Here is a 22,952-nt window from a genome sequence, read left to right as displayed (position 1 = left end):
CTTTCCTGTTTACCAATGAGCTATATTCCTATCCCTATACAACAAATCTAAAATGTTTTGGAGTCTCACTTTTTCTGATCCTTGTCACTTCTAAGAAGCTGTAGAATTGTCCTGGCATTCTGTGAATTACACAGACCCAGTTTCCCAGACAATTTAGAGTGTTTAGCAGACATGAAGCAGGGTTGTGCCTGTGACTGGCCATTGCCACTTTTTTTTCCTAAACAGGGTCTCACTATGTAGACCAGGCTGGCCTTGAACTTACAAAAATCTGTCTGTCTATACCTCCTAAGTGCTGAGTTTAAAGGCAAATGTGTGGCCATACCCAGTCCCACTTGAATAATTTTTAGCTTTTTTTCTAAACCTGGTATGATGGCCTGGTCTGCAGTTCCAACACACAGGAGGCAAAAGCAGGAACTCTCAGGTTCAAAGCTACCCTGACCCACACAGCCAGCCAGGGCAACCCAGTTGAGTCTCTGTTTCAAAAGACATTAGAAGGGGAAAGAGCTTGCTAACTAGTAAAAGATGGCAGTTATGTTTTGGCTCAAACACAGAGCCTTGCATTTGCCAGGGAAAGGTTTACATTTTTTGTTTAATTAAAGTTTTTTTTTTTTTTTCAAATTCTGTATGTGGCCAGGCCATGGTGGTACATGCCTTTAGTCTCAGCACTCAGGAAGCAGAGGCAGGCAGACCTTGAAGCCAGCCTGGTCTACCTGTAGAGCAAATTCCAGAACAATCAGGGTTACACAAAGAAACCCTGTCTTGAAAAAAAACAAAACAAAAATAAAAAATCCTAGCACTCAGGAGGCAGAGGCAGGAGGTTATCTGAGTTCAAGGTCAGGCTGGTTCCAGGACAGTCTGGGTATTAGATATTCACCTGTGTATTCCAGAGTGGTACCAGAAAAGTCTAGAAGAAGGTGTCTGATCTCCAGGAGCCAGAGTTCTAGGTGGCATGTGCCACCCAAAGTTACGTGCTGGAAACTAAAACTGGATCTTAATGGGCAGCATTTTTTTTTCCAAGACAAGTTTCTCTGTGTAGCCCTAGCTGTGCTGGAACTTGCTCTGTAGACCAAGCTGGCCTTGAACTCAGAGATCTGCCTGTTTCTCTGCCTCCTTAGTGCTAGGATTAGGTAGCATGTGCTACCTCGCACAGTAAACACTTAACTACTGAGTCAATTCTTCAGTCCTCTTCAGTGTCTCTTTTAGTAACAGTTTCATGGGGCTGGAGAGATGGTTCCATGGTTGGGAGCACTAGTTGTCATTGCAGAGGACCTGGGTTCAGTTCCCAGTACCCACATCTGGCAGCTCCCAGCTGTCTGTAGCTCCAGCTCTGGGTGGATCTAACACTCTCTGGACTGAGGGCATCTGTACATCTGCACTCTAGTGTACATACCGGAACAAACACAAACATAGAATTAAAAGTAAAGAGAGGCTGCACAGCAGTTAGGAGGACTTTCGGAGGACCATGGTTCAGTTCTCAGCACTCACATGGAACTTTAGTTCCAAGGAATCTGACCCTCTTCTCACCTCTGCAGGCTCTGCTCAAGCACATACATACACACACACACACACATATACACACACACATATACACCACACACACACACACACACACACACAGCATGAATCCAATCTTTTAAAACTTTCTAGGTCACCTTCTACCACAAAGAGAATTTCAGGTCAATATGAGATATAGGAAACCATGTTTTTAAAAGAAACGAGGAGCCATGCGGTGGTGGTGCATGCCTGTAATCCCAGCACTCTGGGAGGCAGAGGCAGGTGGATTTCTGAGTTCCAGGCCAGCCTGGTCTACAGAGTGAATTCCACGACAGCTAGGGCTATACAGAGAAACCCTGTCTCAAAAAAACCAAATCCAAAAAAAAAAAATAAAAATAAAAATAAAAACACTTCCTTGAACCTTCAACGCCACCATAGGTATTTCTGTCTTTTAAATTATCTTTTTAGTTCATGTGTATATGTGTGCATTTTGTGAGAATGGATGCCATGTATGTTCAGATTTTCCTGGAGATGGACTTATAAGCAGTTGTGAGCCTCCCATGTAGATGCCGGGAATTGAACTCCAGTCATTTGTGGTCATTTGAAAGAATAGAAAACACTCTTTACCCTAAACCATCCCTCCATCCCACCCCTAGGGTTTTCACACTATTATTTATATCCCTAGGGCAGAGGATACAACTTCATAGCACCTCGGTCTAGCGGTCTAGGAGCGCCCTGAGCACAGAATGCTTTTGGCGCCTATAAAAACTGACATCTGGATACCAGTCGAGTCCGTGGGCGGCTGAGCAACATTTTGCGCTCTCACCACCAGGGGGCAGTAAGGCCCAGGCCTCCAGACCTGGGTCAGCAGTCAGTCCAGAACAAGGAGACCAGAGCACACTTTGAATTCCAACATTCCTGTGCAATCTGCTGGTGGCTTTCCCAAGCGTTCTTCACCCGTCGGCCTGCGCCCTACCCAGACTAAAGAGAACCCAGTAGAAAACAGCTTGCACTAAAGCCCAGGAAAGGGGAGGAGGACTTTATTTTAAGTTTCACTCAACAGGTTTTGCAGGTGGTGGTCTATTTTCCAGGGAAAGACTAAGCAATTTCATGGAGAAAGGCTGTTAATTGCATAGTCAGTATCAAGGATGGGCTGGATTTCAAGTTGCTATTAAAGAAAGCTGGCCCTTCCTTCTCTAGGCCTCTGCTGATCTGGAGGGTAACCGTACCCTGGTTCTCCAGAGGGTTTGTTACTTCTAGCCGCAGGTCCCAACCTTCACAGACCTCAGGGTCTGCGCTCCTACAAGGTGAAGGGGAAGAGAAAGAACATCCTCAGGGAGAAGCTTGGCCTCCAGGCCCCCATCTCCTCTTCACTCTCTGGATTGCGGCTGGGACTTTTGAGCTTGGTCACCGTGGCGCTCCAGGGGACCAGGATGCACCTTTCCCCCCACCCCACCCCAGTGCCCAGGCGCTGCAGGGAGGGGCGGGAGGGCGACAAGCTTCGGAAAGGGAATCTCCCACCTTCTCCAGGCCGTTCTCTGAGGCCCGACTCCGCGGGGGCCAGATCACCGCCAACTTTCCGTCTCCCCTGCTCGCTGTGGGGGAAGGAACGCTCAGCCGCGGTTGCCAGCCGGAGGACGGCCGCACCCCTTAAATACATACAGGTGTGCACCCTCCTCCCCGTGGAGGCCTCCACCCAGTTCTGGGGACCCAGGAACTGGAGTGAGGCAAACTCAACGTAGATAGGAACCCGAGTACTACAGAGGACCCGAGAACGCCAGAAGTCAAGGTTCCAAGACAAGGTCTGAGGATCTGGGGCTCCTCACTCCGGGTGTGGGAGTGAAGAACAGAAGGTGAAACCCCAGAAGAATAGTTAAGGGTCTGCAAGCCTACAGATGAAGGAGCACTGGAGGTGGGGACAGCTGGGGCTCTAGGGCCCAGGGGGACCGCTTACGGGTGAGGCTCGGCGCTGGCTCCTCGACCTCGGCGGCCCCGTAGATGCTGCGCCGCTGCAACTGCAGCTCCCGCTCGCGCTCGCGCACCCGGCGCACCTCCTGCTCCAACAGCGACGGGGTGACGAGCGGCGGCAACTGGCCCAGCACCGGACAGCCGTCCTGAACGGCGGGGTGCAGCCGGCCTCCGGCTTCCGGCTGCCGCTGCAAGCCCGCGCCGTCCTCTGCCGCAGCCTCAAAGAAGCGCTTGAGTTGGTCCAGCGGCTGCGGCTGCGGCTGCGGCCGCCGCCGGGCGCTGGGCTCCGGAACCGCGGGGCTCGCCAGCGCCGCCTGCCTGTGAGCCTCGCGTTCGATGTCCCGTTGCATCTTCGCGCCTGCCCGAGCGCGCTCCAGGGCGCGCGGCAGCGGGGTCCCGGAGCCGGGCCGGCTGAGCACCGGCCGCAGGCGCAGCTCGACGAGTTCCTCTCCTGCGCGACCGGGACTCAGACCCCGGCTCCGGCGCAGGCTCTCCTCCCGCTCGCAGCTGCGGCGGATTTCGCGCTGGATGGGCGTCTCCATCAGCAATTCCGCGGGCGCGGCTTTGGATGCCGCGGGTCTCGGTGGAAAACACACCTGGAGGCCTCTGAGCCGAGACAGGGGCACAACTGCCCTGTACCTCCGTTACCCGAGTGCCAGGCGGCCCAGCCGTGGACCGCCCGGGCGCTCGATGACCCGCTCAACTGGCACCTGCCGCACCTGGCTCTCTGGCTCCTGAGTCTCCAAGTCGTCCTCTCCAGAGGTTTCCAGGACCTCACTGCCTCCCCCTGCAGCCCTCGGTGGCCTGGCTCTGCTGCTCCCGGAAGACGTAGCCTTAAGCTTCAGGCGACCCCAGGACTCCACTCTCGGACACCGAGGACATGGATGTTCGGAGTTCGGCGCACTTTGAAAATTTCAGTTCTCAGAGCCGGATTGAGATGCCCAGATCTGTAGGACACGGTGCCCTGCTCAGTACCTGGGGTTGCAGCCACCGCCCGAGGTTCTAAGGCGTCGCCAGCACTCTTCTTTGACCCGCCTCTGGCCTCCAGGAACGTCCCCTGGGGGCAGGGCTGGGCACCGCCCCCGGCACCTGCCAGCTGGATTCGAGTGGCCCTGGACCCGCCCTATGGGCCTGGGCGCCTCTGCTGCACACCGGGTTCCCGCCACCTGAGCACGCGGCCTCTTCCGAAAGGGCTTCCCTGAACTCTCTACCCGGAGGGTATGTGTCGCCCTTTGCCTCTGGTACCACGCTGGCATTTGGGGATCTTGTTTGTTTTCTCATCACTTTCCAGAGACCTGACCTCTAGCGGAGCGCCGCGCTGATCGCCGAACCACGGCCTCCTTACAGAGAGTTTCCCAGGTCGTCTTTCGTTGACCTCACTAGTCTAGGTCAGCAGATGCCAGCCCGCCGCCAGCGACAGCCTCCCCCTCCTGCACCCCCCCCCCCCCCGTGGTCTCCGGGCCTTCTCTGTACACGGATCGCTGAGGCACTGACACAGCTCGAGTCCAGCCCGAGGGGGCGCCAGGGGCCGCCGCACTGCGTGCTATTGCTGCCCCGGGGCTGCTCAGCTCTGCCGAGTTTGCAACAGCCTTGCTACCACTCAAAACCCTGGAGCAGCTTCCCCCACCTTCCAGAAAAGCCGGCAAGGTGTTGGCAGCCAAATGTCCTGCTAGAATGAGCAAGGTTTGATCGCACAGACACGGCAGGACTTCCGGGCCTCAGCCGAGCATTCCTGAGGAGGCCCCAGCTGGGGCAGAGGAGCCACCGGTTAGCTGGAGGCAGCAGCGACCTTTGTCTGGTGCCTGATCTGTCTTCCAGGACAGACAGGTCGACGATCTAGAGTGAGGCTAGCCACTCGAGAGACATTTTCCACTCTCCCTTGTGGAAACTAGCCTTCACAAACACCGGCACACCCCGTGTCCTTCTGTAGTAACCTGGGAGAAAGACAATTCCCTAAAGAAAATGGAAAGAGTAAATGGGGTTAAAGGGGTGGTGGCATACTCCTTAATTCCAGCACTCGGGGACACAGAGGCAGAGGTGTCTCCAGGATTGCAGGCCAGCACCTGTTCTCCATAGTGGGTTCCAGGACACCTAGGGCTACGTTTCCGGGTCTTGCTTCACCAAACAAATACATGGAAATAGAGGGCTACACAATCCCAACTTTTCGGTCTGTCCTTCTCTTACCACCAGCATCAAACGGTGCCTCCCCTTGGGTTGGAAAGGTAGCTCATCAGCTACGAGCACTGGCTGATGTTGCAGATGGCTCAGACTAGCTGTAACTCCAGCCTTATGGGACCTGACCTCCTCCCAAACCCAGGCACTGCCCCAACTCCCAACATGGTACACAGATACATGTGCAGGCACACAGCTGATACACATAAAATAAAAATAAGTCTTTAAACAATAGTCAGTTTAAGGTCTGGGCTGACGGCTTGGTTTGTAAAGTGCCCATATATAGGACCTGGGAAAGACGGGGTCACAGAGCCCATTGGCACCTAGGCTGGCCTAGGAGAGGAGCTCCAGGTTCAGCAAAGTCTCAGAACCCAAGGTGGAAGCCAGGTGGTGGTGCACACTTTTAATCTCAGCACTTGGGAGGCAGAAGCCGATGGACCCCTGAGTTCGAGCCCAGCCTGGTCTACAGAGTGAGTTCCAGGACAGCCAGGGATACATAGAAAAACCCCATCTTTTTTTTTTAAAGAGTTATTTATTGAATGTGTGAGTACACTATTGCTCTCTTCAGACATACCAGAAGAGTGCATTGTACCCCATTACAGATGGTTGTGAGCCACCGTGTGGTTGCTGGGAATTGAACTCAGGACCTCTGGAAGAGCAGACGGTGCTCTTAATCACTGAGCCATCTCTCCAGCCCTGAAAACCCCCATCTTTGAAAACCAAAAAAGCAGGGCTGGAGAGATGGCTCAGCAGTTAAGAACACTGACTGCTCTTCCGAAGGTCCTGAGTTCAAATCCTAGCAGCTCACAACCATCTGTAATGAGGTCTGACTCCCTCTTCTGGTGTGTCTGAAGACAGCTACAGTGTACTTACATATAAAAATAAATAAATCTTTAACAAACAGTAGAGGTGGAAAGTAATTTTAAAAAAAAAGACTGACATTTACCTAGTCAGGGACACACATACACTTACATGCATACAGTCACACACACATGCATGTACACATACATACACTTACATATATAATATATACACATGTGTATGCATGTACACACATTCATATACACATTCACTTACATACATACACACATGCATGTACACACATTTACACACATGCATGTACACATATACACTTACACACACACACACACATGCACGCATGTCACTCGAACAACTGGGGGCGTGGCTCAGTAGAGCGCGTGTGGAGCATGCACACAGCCCAGGGGGCCATCCCAGCCCTGCTATGGCGGCACTGTAATGCCAACACTTGGGATAGATGGTGTAGACAGGAGAGTCAGAAGCTTACCCTTGACTCCATGGTAAGTTAGAGGCCAAACAATTTGTAGCTGGGCGGTGGTGGCGCACACCTGTAATCCCAGCACTTGGGAGGCAGAGGCAGGCAGATCTCTGAGTTCGAGGCCAGCCTGGGCCACAGAGTGAGTTCCAGGACAGCCAGGGCTACACAGAGAAACCCTGTCTCAACACCCCCCCCCCCCAAAACAAACAAAAACCCCAAACACTTTGTGTCTGTGAGGCACCGGGTACTTTATCACTTCACCCCTCTCCGGCTCTCTGTCCCTGTCATTTCCCTCCTGGCTTCTGGTTCCATCCGTGATGGCTTCTACTGAGGTCGTCAGGTGGGAGAGAGGCAAACAAGGCATTGCCCTGTGATTCTCTCTCAGTCCCGCTGGCCACCTCCCACTACACACCAAACGGTCTCTAGGGACGCTACACCAGGAAGGACGCTGTCGTGTGTGAAGGCCGGGGCTCCTTCATTTAGCTCCGGGGTTGCTCTTTCTATTCAGTTTTAGTTTTGGAGATTTTTGTGAGTACGCGTGTGCACATGGATTTATTGAGATGAGCGCGGATGCCTTTGGGTCTTTTGGAGCCCAGGTCACAGTCAGGGGCCATCTTGAATGGGTACTGGCACCAAACCAGAATCTTCTTAAAAACGATTTCATTTTTAAAATTTGTTTTATTTTTATTTGTGTGTATTGCACTTATATACAGGTGCCTGTTGAAGTCGGAAGAGGGCAACAGATTCCCTGGAGCTGGAGTTACAGGTGGTCGTGTGTTGCCCGACATGTGTGCAGAGGAGCGACCGCTGGTTCTTTGCGGCACTCTTAACCACTAAGCCACCTCAGCAGATGTCACCTTTGTTTTGAGACAGGACCTCACTGTGTAGCCCTTATTAGCCTGGTACTCAAAGGCTGGCCTTGAACTCACGAAGATCAGCAGAACTCTTCAGAGTGCTGGGATTGAAGGTCTACGCCACCATACCCAGCTGTTGTTTGGTTTTGTGGTGTGACACTCACTATTCCTGGGGAGACATGAACAAGTATTACTCACCCCAGATACAGAACTGATGACAGGCCAAGAGACCACTGAGGCCCAGTGGGGTGAGACCAGTACGTTTTATTGGGGTTACTTCCAGGAATATGGGTGAGGAGTTAGTGATGGGAACAGAAATGACTCTGACTCAAAGAAGACAGATGCATTACCGAAGAGTCTAACACATCAATGATGACAGCTCATAAAAACCAGGAACCTGGAGTGACAATACAGCCCGCAGATCAGACCGTCACTTTACGGTCTGCAGATGCTATATTCCTGGGGAGGGAGGGGCCCAGTGCATGTGTTCAATTTCAGGAGGTTCCTGAAGCCTTTAAGTTGTTTACTTCGTGAGCTTTAGGAGCTTCCTTGAAGAACAGAATGTTTCATCTCTCAGGTGACCATCTCTAATCTTTTTTTTTGGGGGGGGGGGGTGTCCAGACAGGGTTTCTCTGTGTAGCCTTGGCTGTCCTGGAACTCACTCTGTAGACCAGACTGGCCTCGAACTCAGAAATCCACCTGCCTCTGCCTCCCAAGTGCTTGGATTAGTGGCGTGCACCACCACTGCCCACCATCCCTAATCTTAATACAATGTTTAAAAAAACTAAAGAAACTCAGTTGCCTTTAATCCTAGCACTTAGGAGGCAGAGGCAGACAGATCTGTGAGTTTGAGGCCAGCCTGGTCTACATAGTGAGTTCCAGGACAGCTAGAGCTACATAATGGTACCATGTCTCAAAAAACAAACAAACAACAAACAAAAACCAAACTCTAAGCAGGATGCACTGGTAAATACCTTTAATTCCAGCTCATAGAGTCAGGCAGATCTCTGGAAGCTTGAGGCCAGCCTGGAACAGTAAGTTTCAGGAGAACTGACTCTGCCTCAAAATCCAGATAAAATGGCAGGTGGTGGTGGTGAACACCTTTAATCTCAGCACTTAGGTGGCAAAGGCAGGTGGAAGATCTCTGAGTTTGAGGCCTGGTCTACAGAGTGAGTTCCAGAATAGCCAGGGCCACACAGAGTAACTCTGGTCTTAGAAACACCATACCATAACCAAACCAAACAAACAAACAAACAAACAAACCCAAACAAACCCCCAAAAACCAGATCCTCTAATCCACTGAGAGCTATGCTGGAAAGTACCTGAGTGGGTAAAGTATTTCTTTTGTAAGCAGGATGTCCTGAGTTCAGATCTCCAAAACTCTCTTGATTACTTTTCTACCACCGAGGAAAGCATGAGCAAAGCAACTTATAAAAGAAAGAATTCTTGTGGGGCGTCAGTTCCAGAGGGTTCATGTCCATGACCACCATGGCAGGGACTGTGGTGGCAGACAGGCAGGTGCAGCACCAGGGAACAAGCTGAGAGCTCACATCTTGAAACACAACCAGAAGCAGAGAGAGAGAGAGAGAGAGAGAGAGAGAGAGAGAGAGAGAGAGAGAGAGAGAGAGAGAGAGAATTCCATACTGGGAATACTATGGGCATTTGAAGCCTCACACAGCCCAGCCACAGTGACACACCTCCTCCAACAAGGCCACACCTCCTCCAACAAGGCCACACCTCCTCCAACAAGGCCACACCCCTCCAACAAGGCCACACTTCCTCCAACAAGGCCACACCTCCTCCAACAAGGCCACACCTCCTAATCCTTCCCAAGCAGTTCTACCAACTAGGGACCAAATATTCAAATATGTGAGCCCCATGGGGGCCATTCTCAGTCAAACCGTCACACTCACTGTTACTGAAATTCCTTACCTTGGGGGAGATATAAACATCACCAACCCCTTCCTTCTTTGTCCCAGGACAAACCAAAGTGTGATTCTACCAAAACTCATGCTAGGGAGCTGATGAGTTGGCTCATAAGACTTACAGAGCAGCAAGTGGTGCAGGCCTCCCAGTGGCCGAGGAGATGGCGTCCTCTCCCTTCATCCTTCTCCAGCTCCTCCCAGAGCCCCGGGGACACATGCAGTCTGAGCAGAACCCACGGCCATCGAGCCCATCTGCCCCAGATGGACACTTGGGGGTGTCGAAGTCTGGCTGAGAGGACAGTCCTGTACGCCACCCACATAGAGGCTGGTCGTGGCAATGCACGTCCAAAACATCAGCATTGCCTGGATGGGACGGGAGGGGCTTGAGTCCAGTGAGTCTGGAGCATGCAGCAGGGGAGGCTGACACAAAGTCGTCCTGTCGCAAACAAGAGAACAGTCACAGACCCACAAAGGAGATCGTTTGTGTACCTTGGCAGGTACACCATGGCGCTCAGACACATGAATGTGTGTGGAAACTCTCTCTCTCTCTCTCTCTCTCTCTCTCTCTCACACACACACACATACACACACACACACACACACATTCAGATATTTATTTATTTATTTATCTATTTATTTATTTATTTATTTTGGTTTTTTTCAACACAGGGTTTCTCTGTGTAGCCCTGGTTGTCCTGGAACTCACTCTGTAGACCAGGCTGGCCTCGAACTCAGAAATCCACCTGCCTCTGCCTCCCTAGTGCTGGGATTAAAGGTGTGTGCCACCACTGTCCCGCACACACTCAGATTTTTTAAAAAGTGACTTAAGAGTCAAGGCAGGTGTCTTGTGACTCTTACACATTTGTCACTTCAACTTAGAAGGCTGAGGCAGGAGGATTGAGAGTTCCAGCTCAACCTGGACTGCACTGCTAATGCCGGACCAAAGCCAGAGGATTTGACGCCCTTCCCCAGCCTCCTTCTGGACCATCGCTGAAGCCCACGGGCTCCGCCTCGAAGCAAGTTCTCATTACAGATGCTTCTTTCCAGGTTGGCCCCATCTAACACCGTCACCCTGAAGGTGTCCATCAAAGTTGAAATAAAAATCCAAATTCCAGACCCTGGGCCACAGGGCCCTGCACACTTCTCAGGGGTCATGTTTTGACCACAATCCATCCCAGCTTCCTGCTTCTCCCAACACTGCCACCACCTTGGACCACGGTGCCTCTGCGTGGCTTCTCTCAGCTTCTACAAACTCCTGTGGCTGCTTCCTGCTGCTCAGATCTCAGTGGGAATGCCATTTTCCAGACAACTGCTGCTGGTCACTTAACATGCCATAGAAATTCTTCTACCGTCCTATCCTAATCCTGCTCATTAACCCAACCTCAGGGCTTTGGCTCAGTAGCAGAGCTCCTGCCAAGACTCCCCCAGGGATGCACTAAGGACCTACCTCAGTGGCAGAGCACATGTCGAAAAGCTCTGAGTTCTCTCCCCAGCACCACAAGAACAAGCCAGCCGTGGTGCCGTTTCCCCAAACCCCCTCACTGTTACTTGTCTCTCCCCGTGTCATAATCAAGGTTCACAGTTCTGCTCCTGCCTCTCTTTCCATCTCTACATACACCCCCACCCTGCCCAGACTAGCTCCTGGCCCATGAAAACAAAATTATTTCTATGTATGCTGTGTATATCTTTAATGCTGGTACTCAGGACATAGAGTTTGGTGGGTCTCGTGAGTTCAAGACCAGCCTCATTTACATCCAGGTAAGCCAGTCAACAGAGCAATTAATTAATTAATTAAAAAGCAAATAAAAAAAGTAGACCAACCCGCACAGTAGAATATTATTTACCCATAAAGAGAAACAAAAGCACTGATTGTTGTCATAATATGGCCAAGCTGAGGACAGGATGGTGGCCATGGACAGGACAGTCTCACAAGCCCAGTGCTCAGGAGAAGGAGTCGGGAGGTCAGACCCTAAAACTCCTCCTTCACTACATAGTGACTTTGAGACCATTTGGGGCTATGTGAGACCTTGCCCCACCCCCAGGCAATAAATAAATAAATAAATGGAAAAAAAGAAAACATGCTGAGTGAGAGAGGTCTAATGCTCATGGCTACATTGTATCAATTCCCCACCCCCTGCACATGTGTATGTGTGCCTCTGTGTGTATGTGTGTGTGTGTGTGAGACAGAGAGACAGAGAGACAGAGAGAGAGAGAGAGAGAGAGAGAGAGAGAGGGGAGAGAGAGAGAGAGAGAGGGAGGGAGAGAACAGGCAAACCACACACACACACAGCTTACAGGAGGGTGTTCTCCAAGGGTGGCAGCTGCCCCAGGGTGACTGTCGTGAGGCCCAGGCTTCCTTGGAGATTTTCTTGATCTAGATAGGAGCAGGGCTGGCTGTCACTTGCATGTGCTAACTACCCCAATGGAAAATGCTGTTAAAAAATTATTCAAAGCCACTGGAAAGATGCCTCAGTCCAAAGTCCCTGCTGTACCAGCCTGAGAACCTGGGTTTGGATCTGCAGGCAGCACCCACGTGGAAAAGCCTGCGGGAGTTCATGTCTCTAACCCCAGCACTGTGAAGACAGAGACAGGTGTGTCCCACGTGGAAAAGCCCGTGGGAGTTCGTATCTCTAATGCCAGCACTGTGAAGACAGGTGTGTCCCTGAGCCTTATTGGCCAGAGAGCTAGCCAAGTGGGTGACCGTGTGGTTCAATGAGAGGCCCCGTCTCAGCAGATATGGTGGTGACTGATACCAACAATTCCTCCGTGTGCACAGGACTAGGACACATGGGTAGAGACATTAATCAAGGGCTGGGGTGTGGCTGAGGACTGCCTACCAGGTTCAACTCCAGCACACACACAAATACGTATTCATATATGCACACATAAATGTCCTCTCCTCATAGGTATGTTTTCATAATAATCTAGAAACTTAAATTCAATTGTCCCCCCTGTTCTGGGGATTGAACCTAGGGCCTTATGTAGGCCAAGTAAGCTCTCTATCACTAAACCACATGGCGAATGCCCCACCCCCACCCCACCCCTTAATTTTAGACAATTTCTTACCAAGTTCCCTAGGTTGGTTTTTTAACTCATTCTCCAGCCTGAGCCCCCTGGAAGCAGGTCACCTCCCTGGTTCAGGGTCAATCAAACCGTTAGATTCTTAAGAGTCTGTACTAGAGTACGGAACATAGGCCCTTGCCGGCAGCCGCAGTCCCGCCCTGTGCTCGCAGGAGAGACGCTCAACTTTACAAGCCAAAAGCAGCCCGTGGATCCCTGAAGCAGTCAGGAGAGGAGAGGCCTAGAAATGGTAAGTTTACCATTTTGTCTTGTGGCGAAGGGGTCCTTGCTCAGAGCAGGGTCCTCTGAAGCGCCTAGCGGAGACAGACAAGGGCTGATCTCTTTCAAGAGGAAGGTCAAACCTGCTCTGGTTGTAGAGATCTGTAATGGCAGCACTCCGAGTTCAAAGGAAAGACATCCTTAGTAGTGAATGGGAGGCCATCTCCCTATCGGTGTTTGTTTGTTTGTTTTGGTTTTTTGAGACAGGGTTTCTCTGTGTAGCCCTGGCCGTCCTCACTCTGTAGACCAGGCTGGCCTCGAACTCAGAAATTCGCCTGTCTCTGCCTCCCAAGTGCTGCGCCACCTCGTTTCTTATTTCTATCCCCATCCTTAAACATTAAATAACACAGCAGGGTCTTCTGACCTGCAGGGCAATTGAAGTTATTCTCCCATTTCACAGCAGGGCAAACTGAAGCCTTGAGACCTGAGGCAAATTGTCCACAGTGACCCACATCCTGGGCTTCTTGGTTGCCACGGTCTCCAGAAGCCGGGTCAGAGAGCTCTCCCTGCCGCCTGCTCGCATGCTCAAAGGTCCTGGAAGGGAGACCCAATGACTTTGGGCTTTTACTAAAACTTTCCTGTGTGAGTGCCCAGAGCAGGCGCGTGTTCCCCGCGGCCGCGGGTCAGTGCTTGGCTGCTCTCCCCCACCTGCCGGAGCATCGGCGTGGCTGCGTGCGTGTGAACAGGGAGGCAGCCGAGTGCAGCGTGGAGGCCGGAGGCTGGTAAATAATTCATCCTGAGAAGTTGATAGCGCTCCCCAGCACTGCCCCAGCCCCAACCGGGCCGCGCCTCCCGCCCAAACCAGCCGGACCTGCTCTCCCGCTCCGCCCCGCAGCCCCCTCCCATTAACCAGGGCCCAGCCTGGAGCCTTTGGCTCACTACTGGGCAGTGATGGCTCTGCAGATCCCGGTGTTGTCCCCGGCCACACCCACGTAAGTGTCTGGGGTGGGGGCGGGAGGGCAGAGTGGAAAGGCTGGGGTGGGGGGCTCCGGCCTGGCCTAGGAGCCCCAACTGGCCTCTCCTAAGGAGCCGAGGGGAGCGCAAGGGGAAGGTGGTGGCCAAACCTGGGGCCAAATCCCCAGACAGCTAGGCCTACTGCAGAGTTAGGGACAAAGAGTGTCAGGATCCAAGAGTGTGCATCCAAATTTAGTCACCAATCCCCTCAAGAATGCAGCAAGAAAATGCTAGAGATTCCAAGAAGAAAGGCGCGCCCCACCTTGCCAGTCATGAGGCAATGGACGCCCCTCTGCTTCTTCAGTAGCAGCCCGGGGTGACGGCTGAGGGCTGAGGCGCGACCGACCTTGGAGTTAAGAGACAGACATGGGTGCAGGTGTGGGGACTTCACCTTAGCTGAGGCTTTTTCAAAGCGAGAGCTGTTTGGTTCACTCCTCAGCTCTTGCCTAGCATGGGGCTAGTTGCACCCTTAGTAGGGAGCGGGATGGCTACAGGGGCTCCAAGTGATTATAGAAACATCTAGAAAGAGGGCTTCCCTCCAGTAGGGACCCCAATTCTGTCCTTTACTCCTCTGTGCCCTCCATTGCATTATTCACCAAGTACAAACCTGGTTGCTTAGCAACAGGAACCTGATCCCGCCCCCCCCCAAGGAAGAGTTAGGGAGATAGCATCTTAGGAGTGGGACAGCTGAGGGGGACTTCAGCCCTCCCCCAGGGACAGTGATGAACAAGAGTCTAGACTTCCCTAGGGACCTCTGTCAGGAGACCTTCAGCCCTTGCCTCAGTTGCAATCCCCTCCTCTAGGAGGGTCTGGCTCCTGTGGGTATACAAAAGGTTTCTAGAACCCCTGAGCTCTGCACAGTGTGTGTGTGGCCAGTACCGAGGGAGAAGGCTTCATTTACCCTCCTGACTTCAGACAATCTCATGCTGTGTGTGCATGAATGCATTTGTGTGAGTGTGTGCAGTGTGTGAGTGCATGTGTCGAAGAGTGATTACTGTGAGTGTGAATGTGTGTGGGTGCATGTGTGTGTGTGTTCTGTGGATGTGTATATGAGTGTGTGGGTACATGTGTGTATTTTCTGTGAGTGTGTGGGTATGTGTGTGTGTGTCCTCTGAATGTGTTCTTATGAGAGTGTGTGGTTGCATGTGTGTGTGTCTTCTGTGAGTGTGTGGGTGCATGTGTATGTTCTGTGTATATGTGTGTATGAGAGTGTGTGGGTGCATGTGTGTATGTCCTCTGTGAGTGTGTGTGTGCATATGAGAGATATGAGAGTGTGTGGGTACGTGTGTGTGTGTGTGTGTGTGTGTGTGTGTGTGCATAAGAGTGTTTGCAAAGGTATGAGGGTATAAGTGTATGTGTGGTGTTCAAGTGTGTGGATGTGTGAGAGTATGTGTGTGTGTGTGCATAAGAGTGTTTGCAAAGGTGTGAAGGTATAAGTGTGTGTGTGGTGTTCAAGTGTGTAGATGTGTGAGAGTATATGTGTGAGTGTGTGTGTGTGTGTGCATAAGAGTGTTTGCAAAGGTGTGAAGGTATAAGTGTGTGTGTGGTGTTCAAGTGTGTGGATGTGTGAGAGTAGTGTGTGTGTGTGTGTGTGAGTGTCTGTGTGTGTGTAAGTGTCTGTGTGAGTGTATGTGTGTGTGTGTGTGTGGACAGAGGACAACCCTGTGTGGTTTTCGACTCTCCCCTTGTTTGAGACAGGCCCCTGCTTACTGCTGCAGGCCCGAGCTACCCCTGCTGCTGCAGAGCTGGGATCACAGAGCTGGCTTCAGCTTGTTCTGGGCATCTGCTCACCGAGCCTTCTCCCCAGTCCCTTTGACAAAGCTTTTTGCTACTCCTCAGAACCTCAGTTTCCCCTTTGGTAAACAGGAACGTTAGCACTGTTTGCCTTCCAGGATCACGAGGAAGATAAAATGTTTCTACAGATAGGACATGCCAAAGCCTGACCGGCACGTGCCTTGCGGCTACTTTGGCCAGGTCTGTTCTTAGCTGGAATGTCAGAGGCAAGAGTGGACCGTAGCCAGCAAACGGTGAGGGGTGGGGCCTGCGCAGAGGTGGCTTGTGGCCCGGCGGCGGCGGAAGCCTTGCTGGGCACTTAAAGCACTATAAATAGCACTGTTATGCCTTCAGGGTGTGTCGGGAGGATCTGAAAGGAGACAGCTGGAACTTAGACAATGTTACTGGGATTCTCTGCCCCGGGTTAGGATTTAAATTAATAAACACTTAAAGATCTCTGTGCCCACCACATCTGGCGTGGAGGATGACAGGCAGGTAGATATCCCTTTGTGACCACTGGCAGATGTGGGGTTAGCACAGCCCTGCAACTGTTGCTCAGTGGTCAGTGATCATGTTATTTTGACAATACCTGTCCCCTAGCTGAAGATCCAGAGTCCCCCGTACCTCCCCACCCCCACCCCGGAAGCTGGGAAGCAGGGATGCTGACAGAATTCAGTTAGGACAATGGTGGAGAAATATCAGGTTAAACCTTAAACCTCAAATCACCCATCTTGAAGCTCTAAGTCCACAACTAGGCAGAGTGGCCCACTGACCTTTGTCCCCAGCAGGAAGCGGGTAGGTGAGTAAAAAAGAGACAGCCCTGGAGTTACCATGGTAATGGCTTAATGGTTACTCCTCTCCTCCACATTCCTTCAGGGATACAGAGTAGAAGATAAGGTTCAGAGAGAATATGGACTACCCATACACCATGTTTGGAACCTGGCAGGATTTGTGAATGTTTGTAGGAATCTGTAGAAATACTTATTGTGGGCTGGAGAGATGGTTCAACGGTTAAGAGCACTGACTGCTCTTCCAGAGGTCCTGAGTTCAGTTCCAGCAACCACATGGTGGCTCACAACCGTCTGTAATGAGATCACTCAAACTGTTCTCTCACACAACTGGGGTCAAGCTATCCCTGTCCATTTCACAGACCGGGGCTAAGAAAGATGTAAGACAGAGCTTTAGCATCATGGACTCTCCTTTTCTCTCTCCAGACTCTAGGTTCTTCCCTGATGGAGAGGGGGGAAACTGAGGTAAAGCACTGGGTTCTCTCTTGGCGGCCCAGTGTTTTGAGTTAGAAAAGAGACACTTAGGAGCCTGCCTGCTGAGGGATGGGGTCCCGAGGAAACGCTTTTTCAGCCGGTGTGCTCTCCTCCCAGGGTCATGGCGGAGAGCGCCCTCTATCGGCAGCGGCTGGAGGTCATCGCTGTAAGTGTTACACTCCCAGAGCCCTGAGAATCCCCAGAGGTTCTTCAAGGCCTCTTTGTGGCCTGCCCCATCTGGGGAGGGAATGTTTACCCCGTAGGAAGCGACTATGGCTCTGTGAAGAACTGAGCTGCGTCTTCAGTTCCGTCTGGTCCGGAGCACCCCTCAGGCAGCTCCCGCATCGCTCTCTGTCGCTGGCTGAACAGAAGGCGACATTTGGCACACCCAGAAAAACCTCTTCCAGTGCAACCCAAGCTCCCGACGTCTCAGCTCTCTCTCTGTCTCTTGTACCCCACCCTTGGAGCCCCCCTTAGGGACCCCCTGTGACTCTGTCCTTCTGGTCCCCTCTCTCCTCCATTGCTCTTGTCTGCCTGGGCGCCTCTTCCCTCTGCCCCCCCCCACCCCCCATTTCTCTGCAGCCCTGTTGCACACCGTTCCTCACTAGCCTACTTCTGGGCCTCAGCTCCCAGCTCCTCCATCTTCGCACTCCATATTTCTGACCACCGCTGTGCACGTCTATTCTCCGAACATGCTCTGCATCCTGTATCTCTACACCCCACACCTCAGAACCCTCACCCCTGATCCCCGACTCCACCGCTCGGCACCTGCTCCTCTTATTTCCCCTTTGTGCTCCGTCTCTCTGACCTCCACCCTCTGCACCCCCTCTTTTGGCTCTCCATGTCAGGTGTCACCACTTAGCACCCCAACTTTCTGTAGCCCACTTCTGCACCTCAACTCTGGATTGCCCCCTGCTCCCTACGTCCCAGATCACCTGTTGTACACATCCCTTTTCTCATCCTCTCTTTTGTAGCCCACCTTTCTGACTTCTCCACTTTCCCATTCCCAATTTTTTCTGGACCCTCCTCCTCTGCACCTCAACTTTAAGCAGCGCTCTTGGGTACTTTGCACAATCACCTTGGAAGGTCATGTCTTTTTTTTTGTTTGTTTGTTTTTGTTTTTGTTTTTGTTTTTGTTTTTTTTCGAGACAGGGTTTCTCTGTATAGCCCTGGCTGTCCTGGAACTCACTCTGTAGACCCGGCTGGCCTCGAACTCAGAAATCCACCTGCCTCTGCCTCCCAAGTGCTGGGATTAAAGGCGTGCACTACCACCTTTCATGTCTTTCAACACGACCTGCACCCTGATCTTTGTACCCTATCTCTGCTTTACCTCTATATATGCCTGAATCTCTCTGGATGTCTACCTCTGCACCCGATTTTGGACTCCAACTCGCTAGCATCTTCTCTTTATCTAGACCCACACATCTCTATACCCCTCCTCCCACCCTTTTTTTAAAGAACTTTTTTTTGTCGGGGTTTCTGTAGCCCAAAGCAGCCTCTAATCTGCTACTCCCTTTGTAGGCCAAGCTGGCCTGAAACTCTTGGAGATCCTCCTTACTGAGTCTTGGGGTTGCTAAGCGTGTGCACCTCGCCTGACCATTCTCCTTCCCACTGAGAAGTACAAAACCCTGGTCCCCATCTCTAGGCCCCGCCCCCACACCCCCATCTGCGGACCACCATTGGGCGTGGGGCTGGCTTCCGCAGCATCAGGGCGCGGCCGACTGGTCCTGCCCCGCCCCGCCCCTTTCGCTGCTGAGTCAGCGCTCTGCGGCCCCCGCCCGAGGGAGGACGCCCCGGGAGTCCCGGGAGCCCCGAGGAGGCGGGCGGAGGGCGGCACTGGGCTGGCCCGCAGCTCTGGGTCGTGTGTGCGCAGGAGAAGCGGCGACTGCAGGAGGAGATCGGCGCCGCGCGTCGCGAGCTGGAGGAGGAGAAACTCCGCGTGGAGCGGCTCAAGGTTAGGGGCTCCACTCCAGCCCGGGCAGTGAAGTGGGGTGTCTGTGTGAGTCCGGCTGAGAGACAATAGGAACCTCTGCCCAATTTGGGAAGGGGGAGATCAGAGGAGGCGGGCGAAAGGTAGCCATGGAGACAGCTGTCCCACTCTGGAAGAGTATTGGGGTGGGGGGAGGGATGGTGGAGAACTTTTCCATCCCAGTTTGGTGGTGATGAGATGAACCTTAGGCCAACGTTGGCGTGGAGAGGGGCGCATTGAGAGATCTTTCCAGGCCTGACAGAGCCAGTCCACTGGGCAGGCTGGAAGGATAATGGTTGTATGTCTCCGCTTGGGAAGGCTGTATGCTGGTATGGCGTTGGGGGACGAGATAGGGACATGTCTCCCATCCTGATGGATGCACCCTCTGGGTGGTTGCAAGCAGTGGGTGGGGAGCTAGGCTTCCTATGGCCGGTCCCGGACTCTCATCCCATACTCAGAGGAAATCTCTCCGAGAACGCTGGCTCATGGATGGAGCAGCTGGAGGGCCAGAGCGGCCGGAGGACCCCGCCTCCAAGGACCCACAGTCGCCCGAGGGACAGGCCCAGGCTCGAATTCGCAACCTGGAAGACAGCTTGTTTTCGTGAGTCGGGAATCCCTAATTTTGAGCCATGCCCCAGCCGGTGGCGGCCCTAAGAAATGGAGCAGGTTTGGTCCAGACCGGCTTCTCTCTCCCTCAGACTCCAGTCTCAGCTACAGCTGTTGCAAAGTGCGTCCACAGGTGCCCAACACAGACCTGCTGGCAGGCCCGCCTGGCGCAGAGAGGTGAGCAGAGGCTGGAAGAGGTGGAGAGGAGGGGGCTGTGGTCAGCAGGGCTAGAACAGGACAGCGGTGCTCTCTCAAATCGCAGCTTCTGCCTCAGTATGGAGGACACCCACGCACTGTTACCTTGCTCTGTGTTCTATGCGAGTTGGTTGTCTTGTTTGTTCATCCCTAACATAGAATACAAACTCAGAAGCGCCTTTGGAAGGGCCAGTGAGATTATAAAGGAAAACTATTAGCCCAGGCTCAAAGCCCACGACCTTGAAATCCTTGATCTTCCTGCTCCAGCTTTTCCGGTGGTAGGATTACAGGTTTCTACCACCAAGCCTTGATCACAAAGGGAGTTTGTGTGCATGCAGGTGTGTGCGTCTGCTCCACCGTCTTTCTTCACATCTTTCCTTCATCCACGCTGGTCACATTGTCTCTTTTCTATTATTCCCTGGAGCGTCTAGCTCACCCAGGCAGTAAGTAGCCGCGAACAATGGTCTTCAGCTCAGCACTCTGGACAGGGCACACCCCACGCCGCACGCCTCCGGAAGCCACGCCCAGCCCAGTCTCTAGGGGAACCCTTGTCACCCCAGACCTCTCTTCTTCCCTTTCGCTGCTCTGGTCTCTCCCCTTCCTAGTTGCAAACGCGGTGTATTTATTTGTCGTTGTGTTTATTATTTACCTCTTCCCATTGGAACTTCGAGTCTGTAGATCAGGTCTTTACAGGTTGATGTGGCTCAGCAGCAAGATGGCGCTGGCCCAGTATGGCCCAGGCCTTGGGCTCTGTCTCAAGACTTCCATCCTTCCCCCAAATCCTTTATAGTCACCTCAGACGCTGACCATGCGAACATTAACATGGTAGATTGCTTAAGCAGGTGGGGCACAAGCATACCTGGGAGGTAAAACCTGGCACCAACTTGACCTTGTCTCTATTCTCCTTGCAGGGTCCCCGTCCTCTCTCTCAGCCTGCTATGGAGACAGGTCCTACAGGTAAACACTGGAGTCCCCGAGGCCTGGGGTACAGTCACCACCAGATCATGTGACTCAAAAGGATCTGGGATAAGGGTCCTGTTGCCCCATCATCCTGACCTCCCTGTCTTGTCTTCTCTTGATCCCCCCCAGGCCCCACAGATGTGGACAAGCGAACTTCCCTACCAGATGCTCCAGTGGGCATGTCCCCAGAGTCTCCTTCTGATCCCAGGGAGGAGTCCATTGGGGTTCCACCAGCCTTGAGGCCATCCCCTGAGGCTATAGAGACATCTTCAGAAGCCAATGGCCCCTGTTCTGGGCTCAGCCCCCTCCCAGAGCAGCTGAGGCTAGGGGTGTCGAGTGTCGCAAAGGCCAAAGGAGATGGTGCGGTGGAGGTGGTTTGGGCTGGGCTTCGAGCCACCGAGAACAGTGTCACAGGCCCCACAGGTGTGGAGCTGGAGGCTAAAGTGGAAGAAGTGGTTCTGGAGGCCATTGGGACCAGGCAGAGCAGCAGTAGCAGCCCTGAGCTCCCCACTTGGGTGAAGGAGGGCAGGGATGTGGTGGAAGTGGTCTGGGAGGGTCTGGGAGGCAGGGACCTTGATGTCACAGGGGAATTAGGCAGGGGTGCAGAGGCCACTCACACCAGTTCCCCGAGACTCCAGGAGCAATTTGAGGCTGAAACTTGCAGAAAAGGGGGAGGTACTTCCAGAGATAGTCTTGAGGGTGTTGGTCAGGGAGGTCCTGGAGTAGAGGAGGGGTCCTTCATTTGGGTGGAAAGAGTGGCCCTCAGCGAAGACTGGGAGGAGATCTTGATGGAGGGGTTGGAAGCAGCCCCGGGGGCGGGGTCTGCAGGGGGGCCTGAGGCTTCGATGGGAGCCCAGCCCGGAGGAGCTGAAGCATCCTGGGAGGTGGAGACGAGAGAAGTGGTGCAGGTGGAGGGCATAGAAGAGAATGGAAGGACCGAAAAGCTCGGGGGAGAGAGGGAGGACGGGCCAGCTGTGCTGCCAGACATGACCCAGGGAAGAGAAGAAAGCGAGGTAGAGAGGGCAGAGAGAAAGGCCGGTGAAGGCCCCTTTCCAACAGAGACAGAAACCGAGGAGGAAAAGTGGGAGGTGAAAGCGAAGAAAGATGAAGAGCCGTTGGAAGTAGAAAAGGGAGGTGAGGAGGAGACTGGTACCACTGAGAAGCCTTTGGTGGCAGAAGAAAAGCCAGACGACTCAGTGGAGGCAGAGAGAAAAGGAAGTGAGATGCCATCGGACCAGGAGAAAGATGCTGAGGGCTCCTTGGACAGAGAGTCGAAAACAGCTGAGAAACTATTGGATGAGGAGACAGGAGGTGAGGGCTCATTGGATGAAGAAACTGGAGGAAGTAAGAAGCCATTGGACAGGGAGGCAAGTGACGGCGAGCCGTTCTCCGAGGTGGACAAGCCCTCAGGCGCCAAGGATGCTGTAAGGCCAGAAGAGCAAGGCACATCTGACGGGGGAGCCGAGTGTCAGGCTGAGGATGCCAGCCCGCCAGGAGCCACTGTTTGTGCCCAGGAGGAGCCCAGACCAGAGGAGCCAGGACCACAAGACCCAGAGACGCAAGTAGGAGAGGCAGCCAGCGAGCCTCCGCCCTGTACTCAGAGTGAGGGCCCCCCGGGGGATGCCACCCCGCTCCTAGCTGAGACCCCAGCCCCGGAGCAGCCTGTGGAAAGGCAGCCTCTGCTCCATCAGGAAGTGTCCAGCACCAACCGCGATGACCACCCTGCACCTACCTACGCGCCTGCCCAGCAGCTTGAGCTGGCAGAGGCCAGAGAAGCCAGTGGCCCCAAGCAAAAGACGTGCCAGTGTTGTGTGGTCATGTGAGCCGCCGCCTGCCACCCAGCACCCTCCTCCTCCTCCTCCTCTCACAGCTACCTCGCTGCCTGGCATCCAGCAGAAGGGCCCAGGCATAGACAGGGCACCACAGGACTGGCAGTGGCGTCCAGGAGCCAGCAGGCCCCTGTGCGTACTCAAACCTGGGCTTTTAGATTCCCTGCCCACTGCCTGTGGCCCTGACCCCCTTCTGCAATGAAACCTTTATACTTGAAAATTAAATGTTAAGGCACTCTTGCTTTAAGGAAAAAAAGAGTTATTTATTATTTATTTGTCTTTTATTTATTTATTTTTATTTCATGTGCATGTGTGTTTTGTTGGTACCTAAGTAACCATGTGCCTGCAGGGCTCA

At 53.1% G+C, this 22,952-nt stretch overlaps 2 protein-coding genes across 2 annotated transcripts; one reads left to right on the top strand and one right to left on the bottom strand.

The window, feature by feature from the left end:
• Positions 1-2,501: 2,501 nt before the first annotated feature.
• Positions 2,502-4,476, bottom strand: Misp3 (MISP family member 3). Its single transcript, XM_052166593.1, has 3 exons — positions 3,449-4,476; positions 3,016-3,089; positions 2,502-2,794 (listed from the first exon to the last, which is right to left on the bottom strand). The coding sequence occupies exons 1-3, from the start codon at positions 4,002-4,004 to the stop codon at positions 2,780-2,782; spliced, it is 645 nt and encodes a 214-aa protein (XP_052022553.1). The 5' UTR covers positions 4,005-4,476; the 3' UTR covers positions 2,502-2,779.
• A 14,989-nt stretch (positions 4,477-19,465) lies between these two features.
• Palm3 (paralemmin 3) lies at positions 19,466-22,844 on the top strand. The gene is made up of 4 exons (XM_052166531.1): positions 19,466-19,608; positions 19,706-19,790; positions 20,720-20,765; positions 20,898-22,844. The coding sequence occupies exons 1-4, from the start codon at positions 19,493-19,495 to the stop codon at positions 22,589-22,591; spliced, it is 1,941 nt and encodes a 646-aa protein (XP_052022491.1). The 5' UTR covers positions 19,466-19,492; the 3' UTR covers positions 22,592-22,844.
• Positions 22,845-22,952: the final 108 nt, after the last annotated feature.

Source organism: Apodemus sylvaticus, chromosome 21 (assembly GCF_947179515.1).
Source record: "Apodemus sylvaticus chromosome 21, mApoSyl1.1, whole genome shotgun sequence".
NCBI classification, from domain to species: Eukaryota; Metazoa; Chordata; class Mammalia; order Rodentia; family Muridae; genus Apodemus; species Apodemus sylvaticus.
The sequence above is the reverse complement of the archived record's forward strand: the minus strand, read 5'-3'. Positions and strand labels throughout refer to the sequence as shown.

What these genes read in the sequence shown, in the direction of transcription:
- Misp3 (XM_052166593.1), bottom strand. Translation starts at nt 4,004, where the DNA reads ATGGAGACGCCCATCCAGCGCGAAATCCGCCGCAGCTGCGAGCGGGAG. An exon ending in GCCAGCGCCGAGCCTCACCC is followed by an intron (nt 3,090 to 3,448) that starts GTAAGCGGTCCC and finishes CTTCCCCCACAG; the next exon opens with CGAGCAGGGGAGACGGAAAG.
- Palm3 (XM_052166531.1), top strand. Translation starts at nt 19,493, where the DNA reads ATGGATGGAGCAGCTGGAGGGCCAGAGCGGCCGGAGGACCCCGCCTCC. An exon ending in CTGGAAGACAGCTTGTTTTC is followed by an intron (nt 19,609 to 19,705) that starts GTGAGTCGGGAA and finishes TCTCTCCCTCAG; the next exon opens with ACTCCAGTCTCAGCTACAGC. An exon ending in TATGGAGACAGGTCCTACAG is followed by an intron (nt 20,766 to 20,897) that starts GTAAACACTGGA and finishes GATCCCCCCCAG; the next exon opens with GCCCCACAGATGTGGACAAG.